Raw genomic sequence first — 26,128 nt, forward strand, 5'->3', positions numbered from 1 at the left:
AAGCCCATGATATATTTGTTTTTCTTCTTGTTTAACGTTTCCGCATACATGAGAATTATCATCACAAAAATCATGAAAAATTTGTCTTGAATGACATCTCAGCTATAAACCGGTTTTTCGCAATTCACACGTAACTTCGCAAGCGCCTTCTAAACACCAGCGCTTTCTCTGTAAGAGAAAGCCACGCCCTTACTCGCCCACTGCACCAATAGCAGACCCTCCAAACTTCTTACGGTCACACCCATTTGTGCCTGAGCGTCGGAACAATCCAATCAACTGCTGAAGGGGCGTAGTTGGGCAGTCCGGTGCTGCAGGCTGTGGGGCTGGTAGGGCTGGAGGATGGCACTTGCGGCTGCTTGGCGCTCTGCTAAGTTCTGTTGGAAAGGAGAAGCACGGGTAGCGGCGCTAGCACAAGCCGGAAACATATCGAGGAAACGCAGAGAGAATCCCGCGGAGCGCGGGCTATTGCAGCACAGTGCAAGGAGCTGGTGCGTGCGAGCCGAGCCATGGCTGTGGAGGAAGAAGGAATACGGGTGTTCCAGAGTGTCAAGATCAAAATAGGTGAGTGGGACTCTAAGCTCGGACGGCTGCAGCGTGTGTGCCAGGGAGATGCCATGCTGCCTTGTGCAACATTACTAAGTTATTTGGCACAGTTGGGGAAGCAAAGCACCAAATGGACCTACCAACTCGCCGTCTCCAATAAAGTGCAGTTTCTGTGGCAGTCACTGCTATGCTAATATCTAAAACCCCTTTGCAGTGCTCATCCATCTCCAGCTGCTTACTGTGCTGCCTGTCTCATTTTCCATTGGCGCCCATCCTTAAAGGAAGCTGTAATCATATTTGCACGCTATTTCTTTCACTTAAACATATGTCTGATATATCTGTGTCACAGTGAAACATAAGGGCCATAAGTTCTAATGAAACAGCTCCCCCTGCGACCAGATCATCTTAGTGGGATTCTTGATTGTATCAGAAATACCAAGTTTTAATTCACTTGCTGTTTTGTAGGAAGACAAGCCCTTTTTGGAGAGTTGTTGGGAATTTTTAGCCAGAAACCTGAAGTCCTATATGCTGTGCTCATGTTTACTGCTGTACCTATTCCCTCGCTTGTTGCGGACCGCAGCCCATACTGTGACTAAAAGGACATGAATCTGGCCTAGCGGTTTACATGTGGGTGCTTTTAGCCTTCTCTGACCTGCCTCAATCAGTGAAATGGAGCTCTGTAACCATATACTGATGCCTGTCAGATCCAAGCAAGGCAGCCTGGTTGGAAAGTATGTTTTACTTTCTCAAAATATAGCAGGGATCCCCAGTTTGTTATCCTCCAGCTGTTGGCCAAGTTCATTGGAGTGCTGGCAGGGGAGTAAGAGGGGTTGCCTCTTAACAACAGCTGGAAATCTGCATGATATTCTTGTTGTAGGACCTCTTACGCACAAAGTTTACCCCCCACCCCATGTTTGATCAGATGCATCTGTTCATGTTTCATGGTCAGTTATAGTTTGTATTCATAGGTTTGAAGAAAGTTGCAGCATTTTTCAGTCCATTCAGGCCAACTATCGCATCCCATGAAGTCTATGAGTGGTGTCAAAGTCTAGTCTGATCTTGTTTTCAGGAAGACTGTATTGGATTGTATTTGTACTGTAAAACATGCTGTATTGACCTCTGAATAATGTGTAATGTCTCTGTGTGAGTGCAACTCACTGGGGGTACACTGGTGGAAAGCAGAAGTTGATGCACATGTCTGCCTTATTTCCCTGTTGGCGAATCATCTCCTTGGGACAGCGCAAGCATTTTGAATGTAACAATGCTCTCATTATTCTGTCCCTGTGGAAATTCTTTGTAACACCAGGCCCTAAGTGACTTGAATATAAAACTGAGATCAGCTTGTTTCTTATAACAGATCTTGTGTTTTGTGAGTTAACCCATGTCTTTCTGCCCACCGACAAATCATCAAAACCCTGAAGTTTCCCATTATAATGTTGTTAACTGTAACGTTTTAGTTATTGATCTTGCTTTATTCACCCATTAGGTCTGATATGCTTTTTTGTAAGTTACTGTTTAGTAGAAAAATACATGTTGTACAAGCATTAGCAGTAAGCACTGCATGTAACAAATGAGGTTTATCTTGTAAAATAGATTCTTTCAATATTCAAGAGCCGTAAATGATATCCTTATAAACAGTGCTTAAGTCAGTGCTTATGCCAAGTATAATTGGTGGTTTTTGATGTAGTTTGTGTCACATGGCTCACTAAAGCATATGTATTATAATAATGTATCCCCTGCTGTAAAATATAGTTATTTTGGAATTGCAGAAATCCTTGTCTACTATTATCCTTATATTTTTCAGTAGGGGCTATTCCCTGTTAAAACAGAGCTTAGTGATGTCATCAGTTATAACCCATGCTTTGTGAAGTCACCTTATATGGTCATTTATTTCTCAAGTGATTTCCATTGTTTTTATATTTTACAAAAGGGGACAAAATATTCCCGGCATAGTACACTAACACCTTAAATAACTTCCTTAGTGATGTCACGTGTCATATGGTTCATTCAGACTTGTGTATTAAAACATCATGCTCCCTGACTTTTAACCCTTTATGTGCTGGTGGATCTCTGCTGAATGAGATCAGAAGTTGCCAGGCAACTTGTGTTCCCTAAAGGAACATGAAAAACATAGAATCTCCCCAAAGATTTAATGTCCCCAAAAGGGTTAAAATATGATATACTAGAAGTCAAATCCAACTCCTATGACCTGTGCAAAAGAACTTTGAAGCTTGGTTCTCCATGTCTTAATATGGTCAGGGAACTTACAAAATTGCTATGATTTGAAGTTTATAGTTTATTGCTTCTCCAATATAAAAGTAGAGGCCTACAAATTGTTTAGAAAGAACGGAAATTTGCTAATGCTGACCAATTTCATATCAGATGTAAAGAAATGTGTTACTCTTTGTGTCCATAGTATATACTGTCTATATGAATGCCAGGTCATCTCCACTGTCCTGTTTTGTCTTCTTGAGATTGTACAATTACTATTGTGCTGAGTATGCTTCTGCAATGCATAGCAGTCAAATGTTTTTCTTGAGAGACTTTCCCTTGCGGATATCTGAAAGGAACTGACAGTTTGGTTGTGGTTTCATATCAAGTGTCAAATCTGATACATTTTTTCACCTTTAGGCATGGTTCCCAAGTTCAGGCTGTAACGAAAAGAAAGTGACTGAAAAGGGCGTCTGATCAACAGAAACCAGCGTGTGATTTTTCTTTTTTTCATAAATAATAGTGACAAAGCTAATTGGTTTTTAAAAGAATAAAAATCTCTTGGTGGCTATTTGCATGCATCATCCAACTCATGAATCTGCAGGCTTTGTGGGTTCTTTTGCTGAGGTTAGTCAGTTCTAAGAGGAGTGTCTTGGGTTACTTTTTACTAAATCCAAGCAACATCATTCCCTTCTTTCTAAAAATGTGACCACTAGAGATTGTATCCATTATTATAATGTTTTTCAAATATCAGAAATAGCACCCCTAGACCTTAGAAGGAGAGACTTCATGTGTACTTGTTAGAACAACTCTTATGGCAGTTAATACTTACATAAATAAACACATGTTTAAAGATAAATAAGGCAGACTACATAAGTGTGGTTACTGAAAATTAAAATGTAATCCCATTTTAGGATATATGCTTCCTTTAAGGGTAATCCTATGTAATGTTATAATGAGAAAAAAGGTCCTATTACTAAGATTTATAGCTTACAGCTTGTTTTTAAGGGATTCTTTTGGTTTTTAAATACATCATTTATTTCTTAAAAGGAATTTATTTTAGGGCTATTTAAGGTGACAGATCTTTCATTTTTGTGCTGTGCTTAATTTACAGATTTATTGCAGCAAAAAGTTGTGGTGAAACAGGTTAACAGATTATTTCTTGTAATTATATTTTTTCACTAAATTTGGCATCTGATTTTGTTCTGAAAATTAGAGTAATGGAGGGCACTCTAGGCTAAGATATTCTTGCCCTTCAAATAGTTTCATCAAATAGAAGATAAATATAGGCGCTAAAGTTTCAAACTCCACCCAGTAGAGCATTATATACACGGTAATAGACCACATATAAAGTTTGCACACTAGAAAAAACAATACAGGGGTGGTATTGCAATTAGAACATTTTATATAAGATCATATAAAATGTAATTTTATATAAAATTTTCTAATTGCTATACCACCCCTGTATGTTTTTTTTTCTAGTGTGCAAAGTTTATATGTGGTCTATTTTCTTTTGTGCTGTTCTGCCATATATCCATATGTCAGCTTTCACTAGGCTAAAAATTATTATTATCTTTAGTGGAGCTCCCCATAGGTCCACTATGGCCTCTGTTTCAATTTAGAAGTTGGAATCCTAACGGTTTCTGACAAGCTCAATAAGAGCCTACATTAACACAATACAGAGATAGGCTTTAGTTCCACCTAACTGCTGATTGGTCCCTATCCTACAGTGATGCTGGCTCCCCTGACACGTTATAGTTTTTTTTACACATTTTATGAAAAAGGTGACACAAGCCCATATATATATATATATATATATATAAGTTCAAAGGTAACAGGCACTCACGTCTGGTAAGGTGTAAACTTGCCTGGGTGCAGTATTAGAAAAATCTTTTACAGCATGCAAAACAAAATGCTGCACTCACAGGTCTTAGTGAAGATAAAGAATATTATTTATTTAATACAATGTCAAACTAACGTTTCGGGTGCAGCTGCAGCCTTTCTCAAAGTCACTTTGAGAAAGGCTGCAGCTGCAGCCGAAACGTTAGTTTGACGTTGTATTAAATAAATAATATTCTTTATCTTCACTAAGACCTGTGAGTGCGGCATTTTGTTTTGCATGCTGTAATAGAGGTCACTGGCACTCACGTGTAAAGCACAAATTCTGCCTGGGTGCAGCGTCCAAAATCCGGAAACAGAATAGAAAATAAAGAAGCCGCTCTCACAGGACTTATGTGAAAAAATAAAGATTCCTTTAATGAATGGTGGACTGACGTTTCGGCTGAACACCTCAGCCTTTCTCAAAATGGAAAATTACTGTATTGCTTTTCTCAAGTAAGTCTTGTCAAGAGTTACATGCTGATCTGGCATAAATAGTCTTTAACAGGAACTTTATATGATACATTTACTAGAGAGGGTTCTCTGATAAGTCTGGAATGGAAGATATTAATAGATTTGACATTTGTGTTGGTAGTGGGATATAAATAATTTCTTCCCAGACATTTTCCCAGGGGGTCACCAAAAGATCAAGATTTAGGCCTTTGTTCACACCAAGGGTACATTGGTTACCATCAGGAATACATTTATTTAATGAAAAGACATAGCTCTAACAAACAAACATCTTCTGTACTTTTGCATTGGTCTGCTTTTCTGTGTATGTGTCCCCCCATACATTGTACAATGCTGCAAAATATATAAACAGTGTCAGACTGAGATGGCAGGGGCCCACCAGAAAACCCTGGACCATGGGTCCGCTCTCAAAACTTTAATTCCTCCTCTCCTCCTTCAAACTCATTATTATCCTAGTCTCTTTTTCTATACATACTATATTTTATTCTTCCATCTATCAAGCTTCCATGTTCCCGTACAGAAATAGGGAATGACCATGAAATTGGCTAAATAGAAGCAAGAGGGCCCACTGGGAGTTTTCCTGGTATCCTGGTAGGCCAGTCTGACACTGTCTCTAAAACATTGCTAATAAAACTAATATGGTGGTTCAGACTGGCAATATGGATAACCTTAGTGATTTCGTTTTCATAAGTCACAATTGTTGCTGATGTTATCACCTGTGTAAATAACCCGAAGAAAATGTACAATACCTTTAACTCCTGCTACATAGCTTTATCACTGTACAAAATGCATCTGAATATTAACAAAATCTGTGTTTTTCAGATGATTGTGTCCCTTTAAGGCCTGTGGCACACCTTATTGGTTTGTCGCTTGCAGGAGAACACCTTTTGAGTGTGTGACAAAGTTTTAGAAAATAATTTGTGATGAAAGAGAATGCCCAATCTTTAAGTCACAGGTACAGAAGACCTGAATTTTGTCAGCCAAAAACTATTTGAGACTCTCGAATGGTTCACCCATTACAACCAGCACAACAAGTAAAGTGTAAGCAGGGCTTAGCCCTTGCGTGTTTATTCAAAATGCAACGTTTCGGGGGCGTACCTCTTCGTCAGGCATGACGAAACGTTGCATTTTGAATAAACACGCAAGGGCTAAGCCCTCCTTGCACTTTACTTGTTGTGCTGGCTGAAATATTTTGACCGGACTGTGTGGAGACTGCCGACTCTCTAGGCTGTGCACCAAGTAGTAATTCTCTGGAGGAGGTAAGGGTGTGCTGGTGTAAATATTTTTTCACTCATTACAACCCCTAGCATCCTGCCAGTTCTTCATTTGTTCTGAAAGATGCAGAAGCAGCTTAGCTACAATTAAGGACTAGATATGGCCATTTACTGAAAATGTATTGCTGTTGAAGGGAGGCAGGGTTGCAGTCCTATAGCCCATGTCACGCAGCTGTCAGATTCACTGTGTGATGTTATAGGAGCAGACAATGGATTAAATTCTACAGCGTCTAATGTCAGTGTGTCTGTCTCTAGCCTTCCCACGCAAACATTCAGAGAAATCACGTCTCCATTACCTCTGGCTATTTTTAGCTGCGATTGCCTCGCATTAAGCAGAACATTTATTTTATCTTAGGGAAAAAAATCATGCAACCTCTGCTATCTAGTAGAAATAAATTAGGACTACGGTAGCAGGCATCTGTGGAATTGCACAAGGTGGCATTCAGTATGTATTTAGGTACAACATTTTAAACAATGTTATTAAATTCACAGTATTATCTTTAATCTTTAATTTATTTTCATTTGGACAGTAAAGTGGCAAGTATCACTATAACTATAACTCAAGCAGAACATTCTTTTTTCGTGGGTTTTTCTCCAGCTTCTTACAACACTTCAAAAACATACAGGCAGATTAATTTTCAGTGCATTATTGTTCTAAAAATGTTATTGCTCCTACTTTAAAATATAATTTTTCTACTTCAATCTATTTCTTGCCACATTAGACTGTCATTTTCCCAAAGCAGTTTAGTAAGAATAACTAGAAAAGGTATAGGTCACTTAAAGGAAAAGGAAAGGCTACATGACTACACTACATCACTATATCACCCCCCCCCCAGTGATGAAGGGTGGGCATGTCCTAACGGTCCCTGCCAAAAGCACTGTAGGAGGGGGATAGCCAATTACAGCCCTGCAGTCACACTAGCAAAGACAGGCTTCAGTTCCCTATCAAGTCCATCTAGCTTCTGATTGGTACCAACACCCTACAGTGCAGTGTGCCGAGTGCCTCCGGCCCCCCTGTACAGCCTGGGAAAGTAGGCAGCAGGAAGTGGAAGAGATGGGTGAAACTAGTAGGGTTTTTGGTGAATTTCTCCTCTAAATCCTTATATATTTAGAGGAGTATAATGCACTGGTAGTTAATTCTTAATTTTCACATGATATGTCTCCTTTAAATTTGCAACTGTTGCTGCTGAAATCCCAAACTGGAGAGATGCTGAATAAAAAGTTAAATAAATCAATGTCTACTTCATACTAAAAGTTTATTTAAATGTAAACTTCCCTGTTTAACAGTTTATCTGTCGGAACTGGCAGGAAATCTATCCTGGAAATATGGGTAATTGTATAATTCTTGTATTGGCTATAACCCTGCATTCGTATCTCTGCAAGAGATAAGCTGCAAGAGTCAACACCGGGAGATGTTTTATTTGCAATTTGGAATGTTCTAGCTATGATAACCACTGAGCATTACACACTAGAGAAGAATTATTTTTGGAGTCTCTTTAATATATGGGCAGTAGACTATTTGTCAGGAACGTTTAAGGGCTCCGGCACATGGGGAGATTAGTCGCCCGCAACAAACCTCCCTTGTCACGGGCGACTAATCTCCTCGAACTACCATCCCACCGGCGAAAATGTAAGTCGCCGGTGGGATGGCACACGCTGTGCAGGCGATTTCGGCAAATTGCCAAGCCTTCCTTCTTTATAGGAAGGAGTCAGGCTAGGCTCAATCAATCGATCGTCGCATTGTGGATGCTGCTCCTTCCTTCGTCGTATCGCCTTATTTCAAATGACCGGAAGCCAAGTTTTAGCAGGTATTTTCTAATAAAGCATTCAAAATACTAAGTGGTTTGCAGGATAGGGCAATTATTGGTGAAGGGTAGATTAGATTTTTTTTTACTTAAAACATTTTAGTGTTACTTTTCCTTTAAGGCATCCGTCATGTACTGACTGACTTCAGTACTTAGCACATTCTGGCTTTTGTAGTTCAGTGATATCTGGAGGGAAGCAGGTCAGTAGAACAGGAGATGCCACTACATACCAAATATCGGTTCATCAAGGCGCTTGCACCCTTCCACATAACACAATCATAGTGTGTTTTGAATGTGTTTCTCTGGAGAGGAGCCTAGCAGAGTGTACTCTGTACTGGATATGCGTTTCATGAGGAAGGGTGGAACAGAGGAAAAAAGGGATACTACCTAGGAAACACATAGAAACATATGTGACATTTGTTTTGGTTTGTCTGTACATCACTTATTAGCTTGGCACTCTTTCCAATACTTAGTTAATGTTTAACATAATCATGGGCTACCTTGAATATTCAGGTATGTAGAGAAAACCACATTCCCTTCCATTTTATCAGGACACGTAGTTGGCTAACTGGAAAGGAGAGGTCAGCAAAAAACAGCAGTGGTGTTCATGTCTGGAGGAAAGCAAACAAAATATTTACCCATGCAATCAGCAGAGCAGTGACTGGAGAGGAAACAACTATGAAATATATTGCATTGTTGCAGTTGTATGTAGATTAAGAGATAAAGGCATAAATACCTGAGGACTGCTTTTTGTCATCATGTTTAAGCATTATGTCTACCAACATTTGAACCTGCTTAGGGAAAGTCCTATTAGTACTGTGATCTGCCAAAGCATATGCATCACACAGTCCTGTGGATGATAATTTATTAAGGCTTCCATGTGGAACTTAAGAGTGGCTTCCACACAGAACACCATAAACCTTTTTGTGTAAACTCATTGCAGATTTATGTAAGAGAAAGAAATTTATAATATGTTGTTTTTTTTTGTGGCAGATTAAGGCAAATGTTCTTGTTGCATTATACATTATAGAAAGTGAAGAAACATTAAAATGTTATTGTTAAAAGATACACAAGTATAAGAAGAAAACCCTTATGCATATATGGCTTAATGTTTTAGGCCTGATGTCTCTTGTCAGTTAGTTGTTTAGCCAGCCACTAGGAGAGCGTGGGCACTATGTAATGTTTATAAGTAGAATTTTTAGATAATGGGTCTTGCCTCTTCCTTCATTAGAGATAGGGAGACACAGAAACCTATATCATCCTCTTTTGCCTTTAGGTTGAGCTCTTCAGTACTGCCCAGTCTCCAGGAACTGAGCACAGGCCTAAGCATCTTTACTTCAATCAGGTATGCCTAGCCTAGCATAGCTAGTATTGAAGCTGGTAGACCAAACAGCAGCAGATCCTGTGGTCAAGAGAAGGCAGATGAGGAATTCCAGATAAACCATTTACCCACAAACTAAGCAAAGGTTGCTGTCATTTTAAAGCTGTTTTGGTGCCAATCTCAAGCTCCTGGTCCTGCGTGCAGTAAATTCATATTTGCTGCCACAACAGTTCTGTACCATTTCTTGCTTCAACAATTTTGGTGACAGTTTCCATGGAAATGAACTACCTAGGGACAATGGAGTGCCTTGAAAGCCTCTATTGTGTGGAAAAATATACAATATACTTAATACAGGTATCGGACCCCTTATCCGGAAACCCGTTATCCAGAAAGCTCCGAATTACGGAAAGCCCGTCTCCCATAGACTCCATTATAAGCAAATAATTCAGAATTTTAAAACTGATTTCCTTTTTTTATGTAGAAATAAAACAGAACCTTGTAATTGATCCCAACTAAGATATAAATAATCCTTATTGGATGCAAAGCAATCCTATTGGGTTTAATTAATGTTTTATTAATTTTTTAGTAAACTTAAGGTATGGAGATCCAAATTATGGAAAGACCCCTTATCCGGAATACCCTTGGTCCCGAGCATTCTGGATAATGGGTCCTATACCTGTACAAAGAAATAAGGGTTTAACATGTAAGTAACACAAGATAAGATAATGGTTTGAAGAGTAGATTGCTAAGTAATCCAAATAGCTCTATGTCAATATATATGGTTCTTTGTTGTGTCTGATTAGGCTGTTATATACATTTGGAAGTGAATTTCTGTGCCATTGCTTCTCATCCCTTACCACCTTTTCCAGACTTTTCTTGAGATTTTGATTCTCTGTCACTCTCATTAGTTCCCCAACTATGAATTTGCTTGTCTGTATTGCCAATTGAAAGGTAGTGGACAGCTGCACACTAGGAAATTACAGCTGTGTTCCTATAAATGATTATCTTTTACTTCTTCTATGTTTGAAGGGTTACCTATGCGACTACAGTGTTTAGTCGCATTAATGAGAACAGCCCTGCTTTATTTAACTGTAACCTTGCTTATTAGTGTTAATTAGCTGTGCCTCAAATGTGCCTCAACGACCACGGGATAAGTTGCTAGGAATAAGACATTCTAATTTCTCTACACTCTGGTGCCATTCTGCCATGGTTTCTGATTAAAGGGGTTGTTTACCTTGAAATTAATATGTAAATTAATTATATAAAATTTTAATATGACATAGACTTTGATATTCTGGGACAATTTGCTATTGACTTTCATTTTTATTTTTTATGTTTTTCCAGTTATTTCACTTTTTTTTTAGCAGGTCTGGTTGCTAAGGTCAAGTTTACTTTAGCAGCTTTCTAGTGGTTTAAATGAGGGACTGAGATATGATCTGTTGTTTAAGAAATAAAAAGTAACATTAATAAAATTGTAGCCTCAAAGAGCAATAGTTTATTTTTGGGCCTCCAGGGTAAGTGACCCCCATTTGAAAGCTGGAAACATACAGAAAAGGAAGGCAAATAATTCTAAAACTAAAACACATAAAAAATTTACCCTAAAGGTGAACCACTCTTTGTGTATCCGTAAAGAAGGAGGTGCTGTAAACAAAGAACTGGGATTGCTTTGAGCTAAGCTCAGGTTAAATAACTAAATTATTTCATTTTGTGTTAAGCTTATCTCATTTTTTTAATTTATTCTTCTAAATGTATTTATCTCAAATACTAGATTAACTACGAAAGTTTGTCATAGATTCATGAGTAATATCTTCCATTAACTCTGATTTTTCCAAGTACATTTCAGCAGGCGAGATGAAGTGCAATGAAATCTAAAATGTGAATAGATATTGTATGCATTAATGGGGGCAGTCACGTCTTTTTTTTCTTTTCATTTTTAAATCTTGTAAACAGGGCTTTCTGGATCCAGTGGAATTTTCATAAATAGTAAGCATCATTTAGGAGAACTGACTGAACCAAAAAGACACCTGTCTTGTATTGCCTTGTATATTTGAAAAGCCCAGTATCCAAATATTTTCTTTTTGACCATGCATAATTCTATCTGTGTAAATAGACATTAGCATAGCATTTTAGAATAATTTAAAAGGTAAACTACACCAAACAACAACATCCCTTAGCACTTTTAGGATATTCTAAGGGTTTGGATTCTAATTTGGGCTCTGTAAATAATTCTAACAAAGCCTGGGTTTAGGATTAGATTTTTAGCTGTAATTATGACATGGCAAGAGTTACACAATTGTAGTGATGAGTGGTTTCTGCAAGCAAACATATCCATGGTACATCTAAGATATTCCTTGAGTGAAATCCACTCTATTTTGATGAACAGAAGCACATATGAAAATACGACTTTATTATATATATCATGCATATAGGCAGTAATCTGCTGATAGCTTCCATTTATATATGACACCCTGATAAATAATGCACACTGCACTGAGGCTCCTGCCTCCCATTCACTTGAATAGAAAATGCATAGCAGTGTTGCCATATTTTCAGCCAAAAAATGCCCAGTATTTAATCTAAAAAAGTAACATTTCAAGTCTTATCACTAGTTTCACACAAGAGGGTTGATTCACTAAAGTGCGTTAAAACATGCGCTATTTATAGCATGCATGAAAATTTTTATCGCGTCTAAAACGCAAATATTTTTCGCATTTTAACGCACGATTCATAAAGTATATTTGCGTTAATTTAGACGCGATGCTGCTGTTTGCGTTATTTAAGTCGCAAAGACTATTTGTGTGTGGTATTTGACGGAAAGCGTGCTAATTAACGCATCACACACAAATAGTCGCCACGTGCGAAAAAACGCACGCCATATTAGCCATACACGGCATTACTTTCGTAAAACTACTTTTCTGAAAATGATCATTTCCCTGCAAACTGGAGGATGCATCACTCTAGGGCCAACATATACTTAAATAAATCACACTGCAAAGTCCATATTTTATTGCCAAAAGCTCATTAACTGTACTTTTCTATAATTACCGCCTGCCTCAAGTAGGTGTTAATTTTCGCACAGACAAATGCAATATTTAGCGCGTCTATGTGTTTGTGAATCATGTGTTAGTATTATTTTGGCGCACAAATTAACGCATGTGTTCAAATTAACGCATGCGGTAGCACGAAATTTAACGCACGTGATATGCGACTTAATGCATGTGTTAATACTTTAGCAAATCGCGAATGCGATAAAACTTATCGACCTGTAGTGAATCAACCCTAAGGTGTTGGTGCACATATGCCATGGGCCAGGTCGGAGTGCCAAAGTAAGTTTCTTGAAAATATTTTAGGGCTAGTATTCTATAAACCATGTGGTTAAGGATGATGGCACAACAGCCATTGTAAGCACCTGAAAATACCTCTACATGCAAATGAATGGCAATTGGCTCAGGTGAAATATTTTACATGCAATGTACACAATTGTAATTGCAAGGGTGACAAAGCGAAGGTGCATATTTGTGCTAGGCTACTGATGTGCAGGAAATGCTTTATTTGTTCAAGTGTGAGTGTTTATATACTACGTTAAGCCAATTTCAAACACTGGTAAATGTATGTAGATATTGTCATAAGTGGTAAAAAAATCTTTCTTTTTCTAGTGCTGGCTCTAGAAAGTTTTTTTTTTAATTTCTGCCCTGTTTGAGGGCTCTTTAATATTCCCTCGTTTGTGATCGAATACTGCCAACAATTTGTCATGGAGCAGAATAAATATGGTATGCTATGAAGTTTACCTTCAATGAATCTGCATAGTTGGCATCTCCTGCACATCAATGGAGAAAATTGTCCCTTTAAGGTGGCCATACACGAGGCGATTTCGCTCGTTGTGCGATGAACGATTATATCGACAAACGATCGTATGGCGATCGAGTTCCCATACGATATGCCATCCATGGGCAACGATAATTCGGGAAAGATTTCGTCGCATCATTATCGTAAAATACGTACGATCGTACATCTACATACGATCGAATGTCGTTGACTTCCGCTGCTGGCAATCGTGACATGCGCAGAGAACAATCGTTGAAAGACAAATGTCTGACACTCACACCAACTGGCAGATTTTATCGTTAATCGACCAAAATTTTTAAACCTGGCCGATCGATTTTGGGGACGATAATGTCGGCTCGTTTAGTGGGCCGACGATCGTTCGTACACCACCAACTATACGATAACTTAACGATAGCATCGGATCGTTCGGGAATCGGTCGTTTGTAAGTAAAAAATCGGTCCGTGTATGGCCACCTTTATTGGTGTGCACTTTTGAATGAAGCTGGGCAAGCTACACTTTTTAGGGCAGATTTATCAAAATGTGAGTTTAGAGCTTACTACATAAAAACAGAGCCACATTTTATTAATTCCTATGGGATTTTTAGATGCGTATTTATCAGTGGCTGAAAGTTAGAGTTCACCATTTGATAAATACGCTTCTAAAAATCCCACAGGAATAACTAGAATGTGGGTGAGTTTTTATGTATAAAGCTCTAAACACACATTTTAATAAATCTGCCCCTATGTTATATTCTTCCCAGTTGTGCTTGTGTAATTGTTTTCCCTGTAAGAAATGCTGAAAACTCCAAGAAAGGCCATTTAAGTAACTAGAGACTGTCTAGAAAATGTTGCCACGGTGTGATTAATTAGTTTGTCTGTACTGATTTGATGAATGTATTGTCAATTTGTAGTTCATGAAATCAATATTCATTTGAAAAAACAGAAAAGACTGTTGCTTTATGTTTGTGCTGGGGGAGTGATATTGCTGTGTCACTGGTTACCTTTTATGAGGCATGTTGTTACTTCAATGTGACCTTGGCCAAGGTTTTAAGATATGTATTTCAAGTTCTATGGGTAATTTGTATGCACATGAGTATTTATAGAGGCAATGAGTAGCTATGAATAATGTTTGCCAAATCTAGAAACATATACCCATATGGAGAAATTCTGGGGTCAAGAAACAGGTTAGAGTTATTTTGTGCTTTTTGTAACATATATTTCTACTTCCATTATTGCCTGCAGTTTACATTTTATAATTATTTCTTTTTTTTTTTTCTTAAAGGACTATGGCACAGTGGATGTGTTGATACTGAATGCCTGGTGTGATGTGGGCCTTTATGTGTTTAAATGTGGTAGATCAAGCTTTGCTTACTTCCATCCCATTGCCATTTCTAAGAGCCTACCATAAATGGTGGCAATTGCTTCAGACACTGAGTAACATAGGCGGAGGGTGACTTTTTTTGTATAAAGATTGGCCATACTAAAATAGACTGACCAAAAGCTAATGTGAGATTCGCTGCTGGCGTACAGATGAACCCCCCCAACTACCTCTTGTGGTTCCCACTGACTTCCAGGCATATTGTGCAAAAGTGCAAGTGGGAGTGTTTTTTTTCCTCCCTGAAATGTTAAGTATTCATGCATGCACTTCTGTGAGGGGTTTTCAATCCATTTGTGTTTGGGATTAGTTAGTGTAAATTAATTTTAGTTAGTTTTATAAAGAGAAAGGCAGTGAGTGCTGACATTCCAGGCACATTATATACAGTCAAATGCTGAGTCCACTGAAAAACCATATTTTTTGTATAGTGAAAAAATTTAAATCTAACCAACTTTCCAATACACAGTATTTCAGTGGTTTTGACATTATTTGTACTTTTAATTGCTGTAAAAATCAGTATCTATCTGGCTGAGTCCATTTTCTGTACTGTATTGGCTCTGACTCCTAAGGGCTCTGGCACACGGGGAGATTAGTCGCCCGCGAACAGGGAGTTTTGCCGCGGGCGACTAATCTCCCCGTGTGCCTGAGCCCTAAAACATCATTGCAAACCAATTGATAAAATCTTATTTAAAGACTTGACTCTTAAGGCCCCCATACACGGGCCGACTATAGGTGCCGATATAGGTCCCTTGGACCGATTCGGCAGCTAATCGGCCCGTGTATGGGGAGAGCAGAGCGGCCTGGCCGACCGATATCTGGCCTGAAATTGGCCAGATCTCGATCGGCCAGGTTAGAAAATCTGGTCGGATCGGGGACCGCATCGGCTCGTTGATGCGGTCCCCGATCCGACTGCCCCATTGCCGCCCACATAATCCGATCGTTTGGCCCCAGGGCCAAACAATCGGATTATTTTTTTTTTTTACCTAAATGCTCCCCGATATCGCCCACCCGTGGAAGATCCGCAAAAAAATCGCAAAAAATGTTCGTTTCAAATCCGATTTTTTCCCCATTCGTGATTCGGATTCGTGGATTAGTAAAACAGCCCCCTACTGTTTGTCTTAAATTTTCATCATACTGACAGCCGCCCAGTTCTCTATGCAATTGTATTAACTAGGTTGCATTGATGCTGTGATAATTTAATTTTAATTTATCCGCTCTTCAAATGTATTTCTCATGTAACACATTCCTTTGTATTAACCCCTCAGGGTTTGTAGTAAGCACATAACAAATGAAAATAAGTTGTTTTTACTGTAACAGAAGTTTCCATTGGATGTTATCACTAAAAACAAAACCCTATTTCATAAAAACATGTGACATTTACAGTGTATGTTACTGCAGCTGCCGTGTCAGGCAACAGGCTAATTTTATTTTACCCCTCTAATGATAATCTGCTGATGTGAAGTCTGGCTAGCCAAGGACTCTGGGAATTGCAGATCACAAGGTCTCCTTGATTTAGAGCTAAATTACATAGGAAATTTTGTAGAATGGTGTCGGATCAACAAGTTGAATGTAGTTGCATGTGTTAAAAAATAATGGGACTGATAGAAAAATCTGAAGTGTAAAATAAATGGCAAATTAGCGATCGGACACAACACCTAAGTGCTCTGGCACACGGGGAGATTAGTCGCCTGCGACAAATCTCCCTTGTCACGGGCGACTAATCTCCCCGAACTACCATCCCACCGGCGAAAATGTAAGTCGCCGGTGGGATGGCACACGCTGCGCAGGAGATTTCGGCAAATCGCCGAAGTTGCCTCGTGAGGCATTTGCACCCGGGAGGATTCGATGCTCCTGGGTGCATGCACAACTAGAAGAATTTTTAAGCATGCAAGCGAGTTGTCAGCCTGCATAATCTAGCCTGTGTGACCTTGCACTTGGAAAAAATAATGATATTAACTTCTTCTTGCTCCCCTTATATAAATAGCTATTGCTAATGGAAGTAGCCCAGCATTTAAATACAATAGGTGAAAGAGTGTCCTGTTTGAGGCATTTGTGAAAGACAATAACTGCCCAGACTACACAATAAGAAATCCTTTCTGGAAGTGCAGCGTCTGGCTTGAGAGGCTGTAAACTGATGGACTTCTTAGCAGGAAGAGTCTTGTAATGTTATGACATCCTTCTTTTGTGCCTGGTTTCATTCTGATTACCAGCTGTAAAATGGGACAGAAAGATAAACTATATGCCTTATATAAACTGTGTAGTCACATTTGTCATGTACAACTTTGCTTGTATGTAAAATATATATATATACACACACACACGCGCACACTCACAAGCAAAGATATTATTAAACTAGTACCTTTTATAAGGTGTGCCAATTTAATGTAATTTTTAATATATTAATTGCACTCAGGTCTTGCAAAGTAAAAATAGGTAATTTATATATAATATATCTAATGTATGTGTGTGTAATACAAGGCCCTGTTGTAGTCTCCATTAATATATGTACCTTGCAGAAATGTCATAGGAAAAGTTGTGCTTGTCTCTAAATGTTTAACCATTAGGCGTGTTTGCAATGAGGCTTGTGACCACAAAATTCATACAGACAGCAACAACACGGTCCTCTGCACTTACCCATTATCAATATATTTGGGACATTATATCATTCTGTGCATTACACCACAAAGCAATGTCATCCCCTTTAAGCAAAACAGGGATTGTTTGTCCATATATTGCAATATAATTCAAGCTTTCCCCACCCTTCCCTGCTATAGTCAGGTGATCCAAGTGGAGACAATAAAAGGGCAACCACTTGGGGGTCTAAACTTTGAAAGCAAATAACTTGCAGGTAAAACTCAGGCTCTTTGTTAAATATATATTAAAGCAGTCAAATTCCTAATGAATCAGATGAAAATGAGTGTAGGACTGGCCAGAGGGGATGACTTTAATGTGGTTGGCCAGCTTGCAATATATTGCAATATATGGCCAAACACTCCCTATTTTGCTTAAAGGGGAGTGCATTGCGTGGTAGCTTAATGCATAGAATGTCCTACATATATTGATAAGGTGCAGAGGATCTTTGGTTGCTATCTGTATGAATTGGTCACAGCCTCATTGCACCCACGCCTAATGGTTAAAAATTTAGTGTTTAGTAGTGAGTGGATTTGTGGCGCGTCAGGACTGGAGTCTTTGTGTCCCTTTTAGTACCAGTGTATGACTTTAATGATGTCTTGTACAGGTATGAGACCCCTTATCCGGAAACCCATTATACAGAAAGTTCCAAATTACGGAAAGGCCATCTCCCATAGACTCCCTTTTATCCCAACTAAGATAGAATTTACCCTTATTGGAGCCAAAACAATCCTATTGGGTTTAATGTTTAAATTATTTTTTTTAGTAGACTTAAGGTAGGAGATCCGAATTACGGAAAGACCCCTTATCCATAAGACCCCAGGTCTCGAGCATTCTGGATAACAGGTCCCATACCTGTATAAAAAAAAATTGTTAGTGCTTTTTCAAGCTGTCTGAAATTTTACTGGACAGTCCCGATATTAAAGGAGAACTCTACAAAATGAATATGGCTAGACATGCCATATTTTATGTAATGAACTTATTGAACCAGCCTAAAGGTTCAACATCTCTATAGTATAGGTATGGGACCTGTTATCCAGAATGCTTGGGACCTGGAGTATTCCGGATAAGGGATCTTTCCATAATATGTATCTCCATAACTTAAGTCTGCTAAAAATCATTTAAATGTTCAATAAACCCAATAGGATTGTTTTGCCTCCAATAAGGATTAATTACATCTTAGTTAGGATCAAGTACAAGGTGCTGTTTTATAATTACAGAGAAAAAGGAAATCATTTTTAAAAATTAGAAATATTTGCTTATAATGGAGTCTATGGGAGATAAACTTTCCGTAATTCGGAACTTTCTGGATAATGGGTTTCCGGATAAGAGATCCCATACCTGTAGTAAAAATCCAGTCCTTTAAAGTTGTCATGGGGCGACCATACTGGGCATGGACTGGACACGTCTGCAACACTCACATGCTCAGTGCGCCCTGAGAAGCTAAGCTTAGGGGTTGTCGGAAATTATCAAGAAAAGAAAATGATGTTTGTCTATCATATAAGCTGATCCTAACGGCTGATGATTAAAGTGTGATGCTAATAGCACTGGTTTCAGATCTGCCATGCAGTAATCATGTTTGTTAATTACTTTTATTGTGACAGTTATATCCTATATATTCAGCATATTGTATATTGCAGCATTTTTTTGTCTTTCTTTACATGTTTCAAATGTTGGGAGGTATACATTTGTAAAATCTTACAAGCTTAAATTAGCTATGAGCCTTACTTTAGAGTTTCAATTTTTGCCATGTGACTGGAATTTATTTTATTCTATAATTTATCAGAAGATGGTGGATAGTTAGAACTGACCACTTTAGACACACTAATGCGTGGGCAGTGTAATTCCTTAAAAGCCCAGAAGTTAGGTTGTGGTCTCTGGCTAGCCACACTGCATGACTCTTTGCTTTCACTATTATCCTAAATCTCAATAAACAGGAAAATAATGTCATCACTGCTGTGATTACTTTCCAAGTTGACTAGATAATAGTGTATAGCCCCCAGTGTATTTATTTTTGTTCAGCCCTTTGCCTCATGCAGCAATTTCTTTTCTTCCCCCTTGTGCTTCCTTTCAGCTTTGGTACATCTGGAATCTATGAAATTCCTTTCTGTATTTATCATTTCCTGTACAATTCAGTACTACAGTTCCACGGCCTTGAAAATGTTCTTCTTTCTTGTAAAACAACATTATTAACAGCAGCTGACCTATTCCATCCTAGAAATCCAGGTTTCGGCTTTTAGTGCACTGGTGAGACCAGTAGGTTGCTGTATGCTTTATGCTGTAATAACTAGTGGTCTTGTTTGTGTGACGCTGGCATTTGTTTAGCCCTTTCTCAGTGCGTGGGAAAAGGAAGTATTCTCTAGAAGCCTATGACTGCATTGAGGGGCAAGACCAGGATATTCTCTGTTGGTTTGGATTTAAAGCAGCAGACCATCTGGCTTGTCAGAAACGTAAACTGCACGACAATTGAAAAATTAATTCTTTCAATTAATGAATAATTAACTCCTTTAATAGAATGGGATTTCCTTTTTTAAATTTACAGTGTGGTTAATGTTGCAGTTTCTAGTTGAATTTAGAAATGCATACTTGCTGTTATCATGTTAGACTGCTAACATTGCCATAGATTTACCATTGTGACTGTAGTGGATTGGTTAATAGTACTGTAGTCTGGCTTTCCACAGAACTAACATACTTTGCCTGGCATATTACTTACACACATTCTTGTCATTTTATGTGACAATTTGTATTTTCTATTTCATAATATCAGGAGTGATGACAGATGGACATGGGTGTTTGACTGCTGCAGTGTTCAAAACACCCCAATGTGCCACTGGTATGACCTGTCTAACTTGTTTGAGAAAAACTTTATAATAACCCAACAATGTTGTATGCATTTTTTTGCAATTTAAATAACTGAAACCTAAATTTGCTGTTGATTATTAATCAATGAGAAGAGGCAAGTGAAATCACAATGTTCATACAGAGATAGGGTCAGTACGGCATTTTCAAAATCTTGGAACTTGGTATCTGATGTGGCTAAAACCATTTACACGTGCATGGTGCTTTGGTAGATGAGGAAGTGAAGAGGATCTGCAGTTCCTTTTTTTCAGCTTTCATTACACTTTGGGGGGGGGGGGGAGGCATTTACTAATACTTGTTTTTTTTTTTACGCCATAACCTGACTTATTATGATATTATGTGACAAAACCATAAGAAATACAAATACAAAAATACACCACATGGCAGGTGTCCCTTTTACAACTGCACAATCTTTCTTTGATTTGTGGTTTTAGAGGTTTGTAGGTTTTATTTTTTTAAAGCTTGCAGGTTTTGTGTGACAAAACAAAAAAGTTATGGTTTTCACGTATTTTCTATCTTTTGTTTTTACTGACATTCTTGGAAATTAGTTTGCAAAATTGGCTTTGCGGCATTAAAGGGGATCTAAATCCATATAGAGGAGTGATGTAAACTTAAACAGAGCACTCCTGAGCACTTTTGCACTTTACCATTTTCTTTGTATTCATATTGTATTGGTTTCTGAAATATTTGCAGTTTTTAAGGCCTACTACCAAGATTTTGACTTGACTTAGCACTGTTTTTGAGTTAGAGCTGAGGTTCTGAGCTTAAAGGCAGTAAAAGCCACACAGGGGGCACTAAGGCATAAGTGCATAAAAGGCACCAAGTTTGCTCACGAGTAGCAACCCAGCAAACATCCTATTAGTTGCTATGGGTTACTGCTACTAGGCAAATTTTGTGCCTTTTATTACACATAAGGCTGATGCCACACGTGGCGTTTTTACGCTGCGTATTTTCTAATTCTCTCAGCGGCTGAAAAACGCCTGATATCATCATCCATAGAAATAACTTGAAAAGACTCGAAGCAAACCACACAATGCGGAAATACGCTAGAAAACGCCTTACCACGGATTTTTCAAGCGTTGGCTGAAATACGCCAGTATTTGCAAAGCAAGCTATTCCTATGTATACACAAAGGCAGCTGCCAGACCTAGCTGAAATACGCAGCGTTTTTTACTATTTTGCACTATTAGCACCATGGAAACGGGATTTGCTACATCACCAGTACTAGGCTGAAAAACGTCATAGTCAGGGGCTGTGTGGCTTGTGCGGCGTTTTTAGGCTGAGAAAATACGCAGCGTAAAAACGCCACGTGTGGCATCAGCCTAAGGGTTAGAATAGAAAATATCAAAAGTGTTTTGAGGAGCACAAGTAAATTTGTTACTTTTTCTATTTGCATTTGTAACCCTTTTAAAGGTCTTCACTAGCCTGTATTGTATAAATTATGTCTGGATAAAGTGTGGGAGGTGCATCGATAAGTTCAAGAATAGCCAGCTACAACACTTGTTTCCAAACTGAATGATCTGTAATGGGAAAAGTTTTAGTATTACTTGTCATTGTAATTTTGCAGCACTGCTATCAACATGGGGCAGTAAGAAACATTTCCTGTAAACTATTTTTGCGTAGGAAAAAAAAATTAACCCATGGGGCAGTTGCAGCTGGCGAATTTTTCGATTCAGATTTTTAGCTGTTTTGACACATGGTAAATCTCAAAAAAGTCAAGATGTTTTTTCTGTGACTTTTAACGCTAAAAAATCTGAATCTGAGGGGGGGGGGAATCAAACCATTTGTAAATAGCCCTGTTAGTGTTGATTGCCCTGGATTTACATAATTAACACTATCCCCAGTAGACATATTCATAATGACGGAAAAAAAACACAGTTGCTTATTGCTCATTTAATCATTTTCTATTTTTTTTTTTTTAATTTGGGTACCTCGCCCTGTATTACCTTCAGATGAATTACTTTGAACTTGACTGGACAAGACCCCAATAAAGCATCTTATATGGAACTTTCACTCAGGTGGGCCCTCACTGTACTGGTGGAGGAAGGGTTAACCACACATAACTTGATCTCACAATAAATTGGATTCTAGTGGTTCTTGAAACAAAATATCTCTTAATTTGTTAGATGCTACATTATCTCTGCTGTTGATACTACTCAGATGGTACAAACACCAGATCCTTCAGAAAATGTCTTTCACTTAATTATGTTGCACAGGCATAGCAGTTGTAGATGCCCATAGGTAGTACTCACTTATAGGTGAATTAGTTCCCAGCACTAGCAGATGCTCACAGTAGTGCTTACACCACAAATCTGATCCTAACCGCTTAATGGCGAGGGCAGACGAAGCATATATCCACTTCTCTCAGCCCTGCACTTTTCTGCCTGGCTGAGAGAAGCTGATCCACGTGCATTAAAAGTTATGGCAACAGCCAGAGTGTGTGCGCACACAGAGTGGAGTGGATCGGTGGTCGGCCTGGAATACGTTTTCTTTTACGTTTTCAGGCCGACCGCTGATCCACTTGTTCTATGAGCATCGTACTGGAGCGGTTCTGCTTCTCTCGCCCAGGCAGAGAAGTGCAGGGCTGAGAGAAGCGTATATACGATTCATCTGCCCTCGTCCTAAGTCCTTATAGTGGAAGGTGACACCCAAGGAACCAATAATTCTGGGTCCCTGATGGAGTCTCTGGCTCCTCAAATATCTACCCTGATCTTGCCTCATACTCCTAGAGTGAACTATTGCAAATCTTTTCCAGCACTGTCTTTTCTTACTGGGGCTTACACTTACCTCAGATTCTTCTACCACCAATCACTTCCTTCAGCAAGTGGGCATCCATAGAAAGTGGCCAAGCACATGGTGACTCCTCTTGCTCCTTGCTGTTAGGTGAGTGTGTCATAGTACTCCTGAAAAAAATCTTTGTAGGTGTTTGGTCATTGGTTGTATTTTGCAGCTGCAAGTACCGAAAGAATGTTGCAATTGTATATTATGGGCTTTCTTTAGATGGCTAAATGTATATAGTTTAAATGTATTGGTAATTGCTACAGGGGCCCTGCCAAGACACATACATACAGTTCCTGGATCTGAGATCTGAGCCGGGCTTGTGCTGAGTGCATTATTTATTTATTTTTTTTAATAGAGTTTAAATTTTTCAGACTTGCTATTCATTGGTTAAGTACTGGGGCCTGCACATTCCATGTACAGTAGAACTATTAAAACCATATGTGTGCCTTTTGTCTTTGTACACTACAGTAGTTCAGATTATGTACTAGAAACATTTTACTCTGCTGTATTTTAATAAGTTTGAGGAATCTTGCTTTCTGTTTGCTTCAGTGTATATGAATAAACAGCAAATGCCTGAATATTGTTATTTTGGTTTGCCAAGGACAATAAGTACTATTTTTACACTGCTGCATAAGGTGACAACAGATTTGTGCTGTTTCTCTCTCATAAGAACCACACATGCCACTTGCCACTTTAATATTGGCAGTCATTAAAAATGACTTCAGTGCAGTTGCAGTTCATTTCTGGATAAGAATTTACACTCTAATCACTTCTGTCACACGTCTCTTGCTCCAGAAGAACCCTAGGAGTCATACACCTGCCATCATTTAAAGTGCCTCTGATTAACCCCAAATAAAGTTTAGCTGCTCTAGTTGGTCTTTCCTGAAATTTTTTTAGTCGCATCCCACAGCAAAAGCCATGGTCCCCAGAGAGCTTCCAAAGCATCAGAGGGATCTCATTGTTAAAAGATATCAGTCAGGAGAAGGGTACAAAAGAATTTCCAAGGCATTAGATATACCATGGAGCACAGTGAAGACAGTCATCATCAAGTGGAGAAAATATGGCACAACAGTGACATTACCAAGAACTGGACATCCCTCCAAAATTGATGAGAAGAAAACTGGTCAGGGAGGCTATCAAGAGGCCTACAGCAACATTAAAGGAGCTGCAGGAATATCTGGCAAGTACTGGCTGTGTGGTACATGTGACAACAATCTCCCGTATTCTTCATATGTCTGGGCTATGGGGTAGAGTGGCAAGACGAAAGCCTTTTCTTATGAAGAAAAACATCCAAGCCAGGCTACATTTTGCAAAAACACATCTGAAGTCTCCCAAAAGCAAGTGGGAAAAGGTGTTATGGTCTGATGAAACCATTTGGCCATAATTACAAAAAATATGTTTGGCGCAAAAACAATAATGCACATCACCAAAAGAACACCATACCCACAGTGAAGCATGGTGGTGGCAGCATCATGCTTTGGGGCTATTTTTCTTCTGCTGGAACTGGGGCCTTAGTTAAGATAGAGGGAATTATGAACGGTTCCAAATACCAGTCAATATTGGCACAAAACCTTCAGGCTTCTGCTAGAAAGCTGAACATGAGGAGGAACTTCATCTTTCAGCATGACAACGACTCAAAGCATACATCCAAATCAACAAAGGAATGGCTTCAGCGGAAGAAGATTAAAGTTTTGGAATGGCCCAGACCTGAATCCGATTGAAAATCTGTGGGGTGATCTGAAAAGGGCTGTGCCCAGGAGATGCCCTCGCAATCTGACAGATTTGGAGTGTTTCTGCAAAGAAGAGTGGGCAAATCTTGCAAAGCCAAAATGTGCCATGCTGATAGACTCATACCCAAGTGCTGTAATAAAATCAAAAGGTGCTTCAACAAAGTATTAGTTTAAGGGTGTGCACACTTATGCAACCACATTATTTTAGTTTTTCTGGTTTTCTTCCCTCCACCTAAAAGATTTCAGTTTGCTTTTCAATTGAGTGGTACAGTTTATAGGTCACATTAAAGGTAGTAAAAGTTCTGAAATGATTTATCTTTGTATCATTTTTGTACAGCACAGGAACCTGACATTTTACCAGGGGTGTGTTAAATCCAACCAGGATTTAATAGCTTTGGGGGCCCACCGCACAGGCTACTATTTAAAAAAAAAAAAAAATTATAATGTTTATGCCTTTTAAACTTTCTTATCAGAATCATGCAGTTAGCTATATCTGACTTTATGCATACTTCCGTCACCCATCATGGAACAGGGAAGCATCACTGAACAGTTTCCTTTTTGAGACAGTTGTGGCTTGTATTCCACTAGCAGGAAGGTGATGGTTTTAAGATTACATGTGCAGAGACTTCTGCTCAGGGTTTGTGTAAATATATATACTTAAAAAGTTCTACATGCATCGTTCTTTGCCAAATAAATAAAAAATATTTATTTAATCATATTTAAAAGTTTAACGTTTTGATCACTACAGCGTGGACTTTCTCAAAGACTTTTTTTATCCCGGTATTGGTGGATAGGTATAGGTTTATTTTTTAGTTTTTCTTGCATCTTGGCACCTTCATCATACAGTGGGAAAACTTGGGTGAGTTATATTACTCTGCTTTGGTGTTCCTGGTCATATACCCATGTATACCCTAATATAAGACTGCTCATTTACCCATATACCATATATTGGCACCCACTCCTTTCTTGCATCAGATGAAGCCAGGTTCACCTTTCTATAGAGAGTGTTGCTACTAGCAAGATTTTCAGATATATTGTGTCACATTGCAATGATTTTAACTTCTTCAGTGCATTTCTATCTAATTTAAGTCTAAATTCTATTGCTTAAATCTAAATAAACCAATATGAATTTAGAAAATGTGTTTTTTTTGTGCGCTCATAAATATTAATGAATGTAGAAATGATACATTTTTTTACCTCATGAATAGCGATGTATCCCACACTTTTCTTTCTCTAATTACAATTTCTAATGGACAGATGCATAACTTGATGGGGATGTGAGGTTTTCGATTGGGAAATAACATTTAGATCTAATTGTGGCTTAATTTGTTCACCGGCATAAAGCAGTTCAATGTGCTGTGTGGGGCTCATTCCATTTTACAAACGTATCAAGCAGGCCTTCTATTAACTCTTTTGCCACCAGC

The 26,128-nt window shown here is 38.6% G+C and overlaps 1 protein-coding gene across 2 annotated transcripts in view; it reads left to right on the top strand.

Moving 5' to 3' along the window:
- The first annotated feature begins 264 nt into the window (after positions 1-264).
- rasa3 (RAS p21 protein activator 3) overlaps positions 265-26,128 on the top strand; it is a 115,223-nt gene continuing 89,359 nt past the window's right edge. For both annotated transcript variants that reach the window (XM_004911800.4, XM_002937865.5), the window contains exon 1: positions 265-561. In XM_004911800.4, coding sequence (XP_004911857.1) covers positions 507-561 — 55 coding nt within the window. In that variant the 5' untranslated portion in view covers positions 265-506. The remainder of the gene's footprint in view (positions 562-26,128) is intronic.

The sequence above is a fragment of the Xenopus tropicalis genome, chromosome 2, assembly GCF_000004195.4.
Source record: "Xenopus tropicalis strain Nigerian chromosome 2, UCB_Xtro_10.0, whole genome shotgun sequence".
Classification (NCBI taxonomy): Eukaryota; Metazoa; Chordata; class Amphibia; order Anura; family Pipidae; genus Xenopus; species Xenopus tropicalis.